The sequence below is a fragment of the Capsicum annuum genome, chromosome 4, assembly GCF_002878395.1.
Source record: "Capsicum annuum cultivar UCD-10X-F1 chromosome 4, UCD10Xv1.1, whole genome shotgun sequence".
Lineage (NCBI taxonomy): Eukaryota > Viridiplantae > Streptophyta > Magnoliopsida > Solanales > Solanaceae > Capsicum > Capsicum annuum.
Genome location: NC_061114.1, coordinates 226,208,198 through 226,221,472, shown reverse-complemented (window position 1 = coordinate 226,221,472; position 13,275 = coordinate 226,208,198). Strand labels below are relative to the sequence as shown.

Here is a 13,275-nt window from a genome sequence, read left to right as displayed (position 1 = left end):
GGAAAGAAACAGATGGTCTGTAAACTAAATAAGAGTCTTTATGGATTGAAGCAAGCAACAAGGCAGTGGTATAAGAAGTTTGACTCATTCATGCAAAGTCAAACCTACAAAAAGACTTATTCTGATCCATGTGTATACTTCAAAAGATTTTTGAACAAAAACTTTATTATTCTGTTATTGTATGTGGATGGCATGTTGATTGTAAGTCAAGACAAGGAGCTGATTGCCAAGTTGAAGAGAGATTTGTCCAAGTCATTTGATATGAAGGACTTGGGCCCAGTACAACAAATTCTGGGGATGAATATTATTCGAGAACGAACAAGCAGAAAGTTGTGTCTATCTCAGGAGAAGTACATTGAACGTGTACTCGAACGCTTCAAAATGAAGAGTGTTAAAGCTATTAGCATACCTCTTGCTAGTCATCTAAAGTTAAGCAAGAAAATGTGTCCTACAACAAAGGAAGAGAAGGAAAATATGGCTAACGTTCCTTATTCCTCAGCAGTCGGGAGTTTGATGTATGCTATGGTGTGTACCAGACCGGATATTGCTCATGCAGCTGATGTTGTTAGCAGGTTCCTTGAAAATCCTGGAAAAGAACACTGGGAAGCAGTCAAGTGGATACTGAGGTACCTAAAAGGAACCTCAGCTAATTGCTTGTGTTTTGGAAGAACTGTTCCAATCTTGAAGGGCTATACAGATGCTGATATGGCAAGTGACCTTGATAACAGAAAATTCACTACAGGATATTTGTTTACATTTTTAGGGGGAGCTATATTATGGCAGTCGAAGTTGTAGAAATGTGTCGCACTCTCTACGACTAAAACAGAGTATATTGCAGCTACTGAAGCTGGCAAGGAGATGGTATGGTTGAAACGGTTTCTTTAAGAACTTGGATTACATCAGAAGGAGTACGTTGTCTATTGTGAGAGTTAAAGTGCAATAGATTTAAGCAGAAATATCATGTATCATGCAAGAACGAAGCATATCGATGTGAGATATCATTGGATTCGAGATAAGATAGAGGATAAATCTATGCTGATTAAGAAAATCCCTACAAGTGAGAATCCTTCAGATATGCTGACCAAGGTGGTATCACGAGACAAGTTTGAGTTGTGTAAAGAACTTATCGGCATGAGATCTCTCTGAGAAGACGAGAATACCTCCTTCAGATGCATGGGACTGGAGGAGAAGATTTGTAGGATCCATCCTATGTTTCAACTTTCTCCTAATTGGTTGCAAAGGTCATAATTAGAGTGGTCAAATTGACCTTTGGCAATTTTGGCCTTTCTTGGTTAGGAACGTCATGCCCTTTCATTGAGTTTTGTGGGCAGATTTTTGCCTATAAAAGGAGCTCTTGAGCTCATTTGGAAAACACACCAACAAAAAGAGAAAGAAAAAATAGAGTGAGGCATCACAAATTGTTTAGTCTGTGAGAAAAAATAGAGAGTGGAGCGATATTGTAGTGAGGTGAAAAAATCAAAAGAGAGATTTCTTTTGAGTGTATAGTAGTCACTTTGAGTATTGTATTTGTGACTACGGTTTAAAATTCCTTATTATAGAGATATAAGTTGCTCCTCTTGACCCGTGGTTTTTTCCTCATTGGGTTTCCACGTAAAAATATTGGTGTCATTATCGGTCTTATTGTTCTTGTTGATTAATCGTATTATTGTTGTGCATATTTATTACTCTTTATTACCGCAATATTATTATCGTGACGGAATTTATTCCCACATCTTTCACTTGTGCGTCTTTTGTCGTGAGAATTCATTCCTCCCATTTTTAAGAAATGGTAGAATAATTCCTCCTAACAACAGGAAGGAAAAAAAAGGGTGAAATATAACAAAGAAAAGGCAAAAAGAAAAGAAATGAATCAAGTTTCAGTATCCCAAATTCAATAATGAAGCATGCACGTTAAAGGGGAAGAGATTGTTATCAAGAATTTCTCTATCTACATGATTTTTAGATAAGAAATTAAGGCCCAAAGTTGTGTGTGTAAGAGCAAATAATCTTGCCAAACTAAAAATACGACCTAAATATAAGTAGAGAATCTGAAATTACAATATTTTATATATAAGTAGAGGATTATATTCATAAATCTAAAAGGACACTAATTAATATTTACATGTTTTCATATATTTCAACAGACTTTTTCCCCGAGAAAACTCACGTACCAACCAATTCCTTTATCATATATGTTTTAACTCTTTAATTTAAAATATATTTCATGATATATTGCATATATTGTAGGACCTTTTAATTTTAAACTAGTCAAGTGTACGTGTGTATGAAAATAATAATAAATATATACATAAAAGAATAAATTTCTATCATTTATATCGAACAATATACTTGATCCGCTTTTAAAAATCTTGCTTTTATAAATTGGATCCATTTAAAGTCACGTAAGGTTAACTTCTTGATAAAAAAAAGTCTACCCTTCAAAAAATCTCCTATTATTATCTTTTCATACTGCTCACGTCAAGGCACGTAAAATCACATTTCATTTCATGTATCTTCTCATTCAAGACAAATAATTATAAATTATAAAATAAAGATACGGACAAAATATTGAAAAAAAAAATGATATATTGAAATATCAATTATTTAATATTATACTTTGAACGGAAAAACATACTTTAGAGTCTTGATGATGATACTAAAATGTAAAATGAGCAATTCAAATTATCTCTGGTGGAAAAATGAAATCGGTTATAAATTTGATTTACTAACGCATGAAATCTGTAATTACCATTATGATTTATCTTCTAGCCAACTAATGACTTTGTTTAATACTTATTTGACACCATAATTTGTTTGCTATTACAAGAAATCACAATTTTCACTTTATTTTTATCTCAATAGATTTTTTTTAATGTAAGAATGATTTTGACAAAAGAGTATTAACATGAATTACGCCTTAATAAGAAGTAGAACTAATATGAATAAAAAATAAAATTTAGAATAGAAAAAACATACCTTAAATTCACTTGTAATTGATACAAAGTTTTGTTCACATAAATCTTTCTTCATCTGCACAAACATATAAAAGAATTAATCAATAATGATTTATTTACGAAGATAAATACAAATAATAAAATATTATGAAAAAATCATCTTGCAAGTTAAAGGATTTTCAATTTTGTTAAGCATAATTTAAAGCAATAATAAAAAAAGATGAACTTATTTTGAAGGTAAATTTAAACAAACGAACAAAAAAAGACATCAAATATAGAAGCTTAAAATCCCGGACAAACTTATTTGCAATCAAAAGAAAACGTTGCAAAAGGTAAAAAAAAATTTAATGTGATTCTTTACATATATTATTTTAGGACTGTTAACATATTTTCATATATTTTAGGATTCATATATTTTATGTAGTTTAGGATTCTTTATCTTTCCATATATTTATTTTATCAGGGTTTTTCTATATATTTTAGGAGTGCTTGATTTAATAATATAATAATTGAAGAAAATAGGTGAAAAATTGATTTTGTCAAAGTATTTTAATGAAGGGCAAAAAGTTCAAACACTTTTCAATGAGTCTTCACACTTTTAATATATTATAGATTAAGGATTATGGATATGGATATAGATTATAGATATTACTCCTCCCGTCTCAAAAAAGTTAATTCCTTAAAGATATCTTTGGCTACGACTTATATAATGTATAATTGTTCAGTCTCCAAATTAAAAAAAGTTTCAGATATAATTAAGAGTCCCATATATTTACCACAATTAGAGAACCATTAAACGATTTTCAATTTCCATACAAATACAACTTTAAAAGAATGAATAATAGTATGTCCAATTAATTGAATTAATTAAATATTTATTTAAGGTAAAAAGTTTAGTCCTAAATTTTAGGTACATAATCCAAATAAGAAATGGTTTAATAAATTAATTTAATAAATTTTAAATTTTAAATTTTTTAAAAATAATAAAAACACAATTTTGTCTAAAGCAGAGTCATCTAATAAAGCAAAAAGTTTGAATAAAGGGTTTCACACTTTTAATATATTATAGATTATAGATTATATATTATAGATTATAGATATAGATATAGATTACAGATTATAAATAGATAGATATGTTGATATCATATTATTGAGGAAATATACTACTCGTGTTAATGTAGAAAAGGGTATGTTGTTGAAGTTATACTAACTTACACTATTAACCGATAACTCATCTTATTAATATGCTGTATTACGAGGTACATAAGATCTTATTTAAAAGCCAATTAATCAAAAATTCATCTTAATTTACAATATGCATTGATATTATTACATAATTGAGAAATCATACTACTTGTACAAATGAAATGATAAAATAACTAATTATTTGATTTTTTTTTTTGATTTCCCATCCGGTATTCGGTACTCACATTGGAACCCGACTGATCTGGATTCGCGCCGGGTAAGATCCTATTCAGAGGGTAGCGCCCACAACAGAGTTTTCTCCATGCTCAGGGTCGAATCCTCGACCTCTGATTAAGGGTGGAGTAGTCCCATCCGCTGCACCATAACCCATGTTGGTAATTATCTGATTTATATATACATTGTATTAAATTATCTAGATGTTATTATTAATATTATACAATTTATTAATTTTTAATTTTTCTTAATAAAAATCATTTATAAGTGGTCGATTTTCAAATAATTAATTATTTTTAAAAATATATCAACCACAAGGTGGTCAGTTTTCCTAAAATTTTTCTAAAATCAATCTAATTTTTTCTTCCTCGAAACTATCACTATTTCAAATAACCTGAGAAACTAGCTTCAGTATCACCGCATCAACTTCATGCTTTCACTGATCTTACACTCCAAATATTTATTTATATAAGAAAATAATAAAAAAAACTAGATTATCTTTTAAGTCTAGTATTTTTTTTTTTTTCAATTTCAATCTTATTTTATTTTTCGCAACAAACAAATTGGACCAAATTGGATAAACACAAGAAGACCAAATTGAAACAAATTCGAGGTTTTCTCTGTCACATCTCTCTCAAAATTGGACCAAATGGTTACTTTTGATTTTGTACCATACTACCATAAGTTGTCGTTCTTATATTCGCTAACGCCGCGGTGACAGCCAACGCAGCAGCAGCCAACGTATCAGTTGTCGTTCTCACACTCAAACGCGCGCGACCACTCTCTCCTATTCTCAAACGCCGTCGGCCACAGAAAAAGCCGCCAACGCAGCAGCAGCCAAACTCGTCGTCTCTCTACAACAAGGCAGAGCAGCCAACAGCGACCAGCCATCTCTCTCACACTCTCACTCGGGTCTACTAATCCGGAAGAAGGTACAAACTTTATATCAGCTAAATGCGTATTTAGTTATTATTTTTTGCACTAATTTTGTAAATTGTGAGTTGAAATGTGTTCTATGCTTGATGAATTGCGATTTTGACGTCAATTTGTGCATTAAATAACATCTATGGACATATTTTCTACTAATTCATGGTGTCATTCCTTTACTTGAACATATACCTTATTTTTATGTAAAGTTGAATAAAGAAAACCTGTGCTCCCGGTGCTTAGTTCAATGGAGTAAGATCAAACTAAGTATGGCATTCAGTGGCGGAGTCAGGATTTTGGTTAAGGGTGTTCGTATTTTTAGAAAAAGAAGCGGTCATAAAAAAATATTGTAAATCGTATATTGAAGAATGAAGAATCTTTGAACCAAACTAATCATAAAAAAACATATAAGATAACAAGTTGAAACATATAATATAAAGAAAGTCAACAAAGTAAATTTTACTAATAAAAGTTTGATTAGAAAATATAATTACAAGTGCACTCAGCTACGCTTCATCCCTTGAAATATTTTTATAATATAATCATTAGAAATATTCTTAAATTACTTACTCCAAAATTAAAAAAAAATACACAAAAGCAAGTTTAAAAGAAAAAAATACTAACCTAAAAGATAAGAAGAATTAAAGAATACCTTTTAGCAATTCACACTCCAATAGTCATTGAAGAAAAATTATAATGATAGCTCGTTGAAGATTGAAGACTTTAACACCAAATTGTTGATTAATTAGTATTAAAGATAATAAAAGGAGTAAAGAATTTCAATTTTTTTTTTTTAATAATAAGAAGAGAAATTGTGGTGAAGTGAAGGGTTAGAGAAGGAGAAGTGTAAGAGTTAGGTTTTACCTTTAATCTATTATTTTTTATTTTAAAAAGAAAAAGTGTGCATTATTTTTTTTTTAATTAAAAATAAATCAGATTTCCTGGCTGGGTGGGCATTTTTTATTTATAATGTAATGTTGGGCCCTTTTTATTAAAAGAGAATTGGGTCTATGTGACCCGGTCCAAAGGACCTGCTCCCTTCTTTAAAAAGGAGAATAAAATTGCAACTATTGCAGGCAGTGGGAATCGAAACCGCGTCTGAGATGCGGATTTGCACACCGTTGACCGCTAGGCTGCGCATCTCTAGCTTATCAAATGTGTTCAACAGAATGTATATATCCATATATATCTATATTTAATCTATGTATTCCAAAAAATTTTCCGACGAAGGGTGTTTATCTGACCATCCTTTGTGGACTGTAGCTCCGCCCTTGATGGCATTTAAGTGGATAAAGGTGCTTTGTGCTCATGCTAACACTTGTAATATTTTCTTTCATTGGTTGGAGAGTTGTTGTTTAAGTTCTTGGTCTAGGGTTCAATCTTGAGCTGCAACACTCTCTACCATTTAAAAACACTTTCTACTTCTCCGGAGGTAGTGGTATGGACTGCATACATTTCACCCTCCCCAGACCCCACTATGTGGGAATACACTGGGTTTGTTGTTGTTGTTGGTTAGCTATTTTGTAATATCAATCCGCAACCTCCCTTTTCTAATTTTCATTTGCTCTTTGGTTACTATATTTGATCTGTTGATGAGCAAGAGGCTTGTAAGTTAGAAGAGTTCTGCACCATAATAAATTAAGTGGTCTTATAACATCCTTATGAGATAAAGTGACGTTGGTTGTGATGATTATATGGTGTGAGAGGGACATGTGGCGCCTCCTCTTATTTGCTTTATTAAATTTTTTGAATTGTTTTGAGTTATAGTATAAATGAAAGTTAAATAATTTTATTTTAAATTGTGATGTTGGTTGTGATAATTATATGGTGTGAGAGAGACATGTGACGCCTATATGTTTGAGACCTAGGCCATGTTTGAATAAAGAGGTTATCAATGTGTATCTATCGGAAATAACTTCTCTACCTTATAGGAATCAAGTGTAGTGAGTTGAAATATGAATTTGTGACTTGAAAATGATTAAGTGTAGTAACTTGAACTGTGTATTAGTGACTTGAAAAGTATTAAGCGTAGTTACTTGAAGTGTGAATTAGTACTTCTCTACCTTATAGGAATTAAGTGTAGTGAGTTGAAATATGAATTTGTGATTTGAAAATGATTTAAGTGTAGTCACTTTAACTGTGTATTAGTGTCTTGGAAATGATTAAGCGTAGTTACTTGAAATATGAATTAGTGACTAGAAAATAATTAAGTCTAGTTACTTGAAATGTGAATAAGTTTCTTGAGAATGGCTAAGGATAGTGACTTAAAATGTGAATTAGTGATTTGAAAATGATTAAGCATAGTTACTTGAAATGCAAATTAGTGACTAGAAAATGACTAAGTCTAGTCACTTGAAATGTGTTCTAGTGACTTGAAATGATTAAGCGTGGTTACTTGAAATGTGAATTAATGACTAAAAAATGATTGTCTAGTTACTTGAGAATGTCTAAGGATAGTGACGTGAAATATGAATTAGTGACTTGAAAATGGTTAAGCATAATTACTTGAAATGTGAATTCGTGACTTGAAAATGGTTTTATATATATATATAAGCATAGTTACTTGAATATGGTCGTTTTTGTGGTCGCAAAAATAGAAAAAGCAACCACATGTGGTCGTTTTTTCTATTTTTTCTAGCAGTGTGCGACCAAGCTGAGAACATTTCTCAAGTCGTTTTGAATTCCTCAAAATAACCAAAATAATGCCGTACCTTTTCTCAGTGAATCTTGCTGGACAGTGAAAGTGAAGTAGAAATTTAAAAGGAAGATTGAGAAATGTCCAGGAAGATTCAATGATGCAAAACATGAGCTACCATTCCTGCATTTTTTTTCTTTTTCTTTTATTTCTTTTTCATTTCTATGCTTAGATGGCAAAAAAGGTATTTTGAACTTAGGTAAATTCGAGTTCAATTGAGGGTAGAATCCACCATCATCACAAAAAAAGTGTACAAAAGTTACAGAAAGGTATTTTTGTAAACACATTTTTTAATAGAAATTTTGCAAGAGATATTATTCTAGTACATCTAACCAAACAATGTATAAGAAACAGTGTCAGCATAACTAATACCAGTATAATTAATACCAACATTACTAAGACATCCTATTCTGCATGATTCTTATACACTCTACCAAATGACCCCTTAGTTTCTAAATAAGGTGATGTTAAAGAAATATTAGGAATAGCTTATCACACCAACGCCCCTCCTCCTTTCATCTTACGGCGTAATGCTTTAAAAGCTTTTCTTCATCATGAAACAGTGAATCTACTAAAAACACATTTACTCAAGAGCTAAATATTGCATATTTTGATTTGAGTTTCTGGTGCATCTACTCATCAAAAACTTACTTCTTTTAGTTTAAATATTATGTCACCATCGCAGTTAAGAGCACTTTACAATGGGAGAAGAAGAATGGAGGAATATACAGGGTCAACTTTCACGATGGAAAGTCTCAAAAGAAGATTTGTTGCATATGTTACGATATAATACCAACAAATTGTTTCCTAAGAAATTGGGAATTTTGGATCTGCGAAAAATTTGGTATGTTTTATTTTTTTGTTTTTTGAAAAAAAAACATTACATCGTTTTCTAGTAGTTTATTTGTTATTTTTGAAGTGTTAGCTCCCATGGGATGACGTATGGAGCGATGGAGAGTGTCTGTTTTACTTGCAGAGGACTACTTTTCTACGACGATGGTTCTTATTGGTGTAGCAGATCGGCTATGAATGAACGTAAGTGTCGTAAAGATGAGTTTCATTATGTAAAGGTATCAAATAATCCTTGGCAAATTCCAGATGCAGTACAAAACAATTCATTGAGAAATGTAAGAAATGTATTGAACTTTAGTGTTGTTATTTTCTTTAAATAATTTTAAGCATATAAGTTCTAACACATACATATGATTTTTTACCAGTGGCATAGGCAAGGGGGGAATCTGATTCTAAAGTTTGACCAAGCCATGATTGATCAAAGAAACTTCGTGATAGATAAAATAAAGACACATATGATGATGGACAATTTAAGAAAGTTGTATGTAGATGATGAAGTTGTATACAGTTTTTTTCTGGTCAATACACCTGATTTTTCAGATAAAAAGTTTTTCATTTGTCAAGTGTTAAAAAGTGTAGCAAATATCAAGTTTAAATCTACAGAGGAGGAGGAATTTTATTTGACACTAGATGAAAATATTTATGCAAAACCTATGTACACCGACCGACCCATGGAGAAAGAAGAAGCAATCGAAGAGTTTGAAACAAGATTCCTCTACAACACCAACATTGGATGGGAGGAATGGTGTAATGAAGACATCACCGAATATCCAGTCAAGATGTTACCGTTGAGGATTGTAAGTACCCTTACCTCTTTTTTGTTAGTGTTCATCATTGGTTGAAATGTCAAAACACTTATACAGAATAAAAACACTTACACAACTTGTCCTCTCTAAGAAAAACGGAAAAAAGTATTATTTAAAGTGGGTATCAAGTAGCTATTATGTCAAAGAGTTGAGTTGCAAGGAAGAGGAATGCAAGTTTTAACTGTTTTCTTAGAAGTCAGTTTATTTTGTGTACGTTCCATTTTTTGTTTCTATTGTGGCAAAATAAACACTTTTAATGTGATAGTCTCTTTCTACTCTTTTGGTTTTATTCAGTTTTTCATTTAAACTCAATTTACTTTTCTTACAGGTATTTCTGTTCTTATTTTGTTCTTAATATAACATAGTGTGAAGATATTCCAAAACAGTTTGTTATTTCTTTTTTAACAATATGATACTTTTCAGTAGTTTTTGGGAAGCTTCTACTTATTGTCTTATTTATCAGAAGGGCAGACCTTTAATTTTAGTTTACAATGCTTGCATGTTGCTGCTGGTTTGTTTGTTATGCAATATCTAGCTTGTCTTTCTTTTTCCGCTAGGGAATTAAAAATATGTTTTTGCAGAATTATTTAAGAGGCAACCTGAAAGACTTAACAAATCAGGAAATTGATGGTATGTTATCCTGGAGAAATTGAATGGTAAATCCCTCACTTCAACATTTTAGGCCTGTGACTACACTAAATCTGGACAACGCTTTAAAAGGGTAGCCAAAAGTATCAAAGGCCACACTTTCAAGGCGTAACCTTTGTACAGAGCCTTTATCCACAAAAACTTTGGCAACACTTTTAAAGTGTGCTCTTTAGATTTATAGGCTACACATTTTAAACGTTGTCAAATTATAAAATAATTGACCATGCTTATTTATATATATAGCCGCACTTTTTAGTGTGCCATATTTATAATTATATGAGCAACACTTTAGAAGTGTGGCCTAGTAATTCTCATAAAATTTTGGCTAAAATAATTATTTTCCCTCCTTAAATCTATTCTTAAGTTTCTGTAAAGCAAAAATAGCTGAGGGTATGATGGGGCCAACAGTACTAGATTTTGTTGCCTTGACAGGACTTAGGCCACATGGAGAATAAGTCAGTGCCGTTCTTGGGATAGCTGAATCAACTCATAAATTTCCCAAGTATGAAAAAATTTATGGCAATTTGTTAAGTTACTACAAGTATCTCAACGTGTCAGAGGGAGAAATGCTGTGAGAGAGGAAGAACATGATCAGCGAGCATCTATTTTGTTACTCTCTTTAAACATGATCAAGCAATGCATAAAACTGGCTTATGTTTTTGCATGTTTGTATAAGTCTAATCTATATCATTGTTGCACTGTAATCATGCATAGGTTTCATTATTATATAGGTCTATTCTGGCTCTTGTAGTTATGGCAGCAGTCTTAGTTTCCAGAATCTCGACCTGCTACTCTGGATAACTGTATTTTTGCCACCTCTGGGCTGCCGAAGCTGTGATTAGACGTAAATCTTTCAACGAGTACTTTCTCTTCTTTCGTCAATGCTCATCTAGAACTGCCAACCAATTCACCCCGTTCTATTATAGGATGTTTGAACCTGAGTGGTTTAAGAAGTCACTTGATCCTAACTTCCGAAAATCCAGAGTTACAAGACATTTGGGCCAGTTATCTTATTGCTCGATACCTCCCTTACAATATCCTTCTGGATGAATCTTCGAAGTGCAAATATGGGTTAATACATTATTCTCCATAGCAGTTTGCCCAACAGTGTGGTATGACCCAGGGCGTCCCCTTCCACCATTAAGCCCATAAACTTCCAATTAGAAGAAAAGATTTCCGTTTGAAGATTACATTGAAGAAACTGGATCAAGGTTTTGCCGATTGAAAAGGAAGTTTTCTTTTGTTCTATTTGATACTAATTCAAGCTCTACTGAGTTCTTTGGGACAAGACTGCTATTGATGTCCTCAGGAAGACCTCACCACTCTCTGTCCAGCTGACAGGCAAGAAGTTGCTGCGCCCAGATCCAATGGTATTAAAAGCATTTCTCAGTCTGCTGGAACATTTGGCCAGAATATGAAGAGGAAATCTGAAGGCATGACATCCTCCTTGATGGAACAAATTATAAGATTTCTATTTTGTTGGTATATGGATAGATTGCATTAGATTTTGTGATGGTTTTCGATGTTCTTTGATTCTTGTCCTTTTCTCAGTTTGATTTCTGTTTCTGATTTTGACGTCTTGTATTGCCTCCTTTCATTGAGTGATCACTTGCATAAGCCTCTTAATGCAAATTCTCTGTCTAGTAAGAGCATGTAAATATTTTTTGCTAGACACTAACGTCCTATCTTTTGAATAGCATACCTTAGTATAGCTAAGTCAGTGGAAACTTGAAAAGTAAATCCAGAAGTGTGCTTCTACTTATAGTTTCCGGTTGCACAGTTTGATGGATCATGTGTGCCTCAAAATAGCACTAATTTTGTTGAAGCGCTGGCATAGAAATACATAAAGTAGCATACTTAAGTATTAAATTACAAAAAATAATAACATTTTTATCAAATTACATTTTGTAGCATATGTATTTGTATGTATTTGTACTTTTCATAACCCGAAATGCACATTTTTTGTACACAAGTATTTTAGGAATGTTTCGATTAATGAACATTTCATTTGAGTTGGGGTCTATCCTACTCGTGGGATTACACTGGTATGTTATATTTATTATTCTATGTGATATTTAGAGAAAAGTCTATTGATGTGACGTTAAAACAAGTTAATTAAATAATTAAGAAGATGGTTACTTGCTTTGACATCTACATTGGTATAAAGAAAGTAAATAGAAATAAAAAGAAAATGCATGTTAGGCATACTACAAAGAAGGTAAAAGCAATATTCAGTGTGTATGTCAAATCAATTAGTGTTTACGTCAAATCAATTAGCACAAGGTATGTGTCTTTCACTCAATCCTGGTTCATATGTAGGAAAAATATCAATAGATTTGCTAGCTTCAACGAGCTGAGATGTAGAAGTGAAATTATTTCAAATATGTACAATTAACTTTATACTTTATTAATTTTATCACAAAATTTAATGGAGAGAAACTTGATGTCGGGTACCCGAGCTGGGGGCCAACTATAGCCGGATCGCACTTGTAGGGCCCGGCCCATTTTTGTCTCTTTTGAATATACCAGGTGTGATATGACCGGTGTCAGCACGGGCCCAACGTGAAGAAAATTTTTAGATTAATTATTATGATTTACATATTTTTTAGGTAAATTTTTAAATAATATATATATGACACTTTTTATTTAATCTTGTGTGACATTGATATAATTTTGAGAGTTAACTAAATCTTTTACATATTTTTTAAAAATATTTTAAATTATTAATTATTGTGATTTATAGTATTTTTTCTTCTATCCCAATTTATTTGGCAGTAATAAAATTTAGAGAGTCAACTAAATTTTTGTACATCATTTTAATTATTTTATGTTGCTAATTATTATGATTTATAATACTTTTACGTAATTCTCAAATATATAACAGATTAAAAAGAAAAGTAAAATAAAGAAATATAAAAGGAAATATCTAAGCTGACAAAACAAACAATCATGTTGATCTGCTATTTGTTTATCA

At 31.7% G+C, this 13,275-nt stretch overlaps 1 protein-coding gene across 26 annotated transcripts; it reads left to right on the top strand.

The window, feature by feature from the left end:
• The first annotated feature begins 4,816 nt into the window (after positions 1–4,816).
• Positions 4,817–11,948, top strand: LOC107867055. Of its 26 annotated transcripts, none has more exons than XR_007054753.1 (8): positions 4,870–5,305; positions 8,681–8,839; positions 8,921–9,122; positions 9,213–9,644; positions 10,235–10,309; positions 10,734–10,803; positions 11,033–11,145; positions 11,228–11,948. XR_007054753.1 is itself a non-coding variant. In XM_047411244.1 (7 exons), exons 2-6 carry the CDS (start codon positions 8,697–8,699, stop codon positions 10,754–10,756), a joined length of 855 nt encoding a protein of 284 aa, XP_047267200.1. In that variant the 5' UTR covers positions 4,884–5,305; positions 8,681–8,696; the 3' UTR covers positions 10,757–10,803; positions 11,053–11,948. The 26 variants fall into 26 exon arrangements, 15 of the variants coding, with proteins under 15 accessions (XP_047267202.1, XP_047267204.1, XP_047267205.1 ...); XR_007054748.1 differs by having other exon boundaries at positions 4,889–5,305; positions 8,915–9,122; positions 11,053–11,145; XR_007054746.1 differs by having other exon boundaries at positions 4,889–5,305; positions 8,915–9,122.
• Positions 11,949–13,275: the final 1,327 nt, after the last annotated feature.

Coding starts and splice junctions, on each gene's coding strand:
- LOC107867055 (XM_047411240.1), top strand. CDS start 8,697: ATGGGAGAAGAAGAATGGAGGAATATACAGGGTCAACTTTCACGATGG. Junction 8,840..8,914: donor TTGGATCTGCGAAAAATTTG/GTATGTTTTATT, acceptor TTATTTTTGAAG/TGTTAGCTCCCATGGGATGA. Junction 9,123..9,212: donor AAAACAATTCATTGAGAAAT/GTAAGAAATGTA, acceptor ATTTTTTACCAG/TGGCATAGGCAAGGGGGGAA.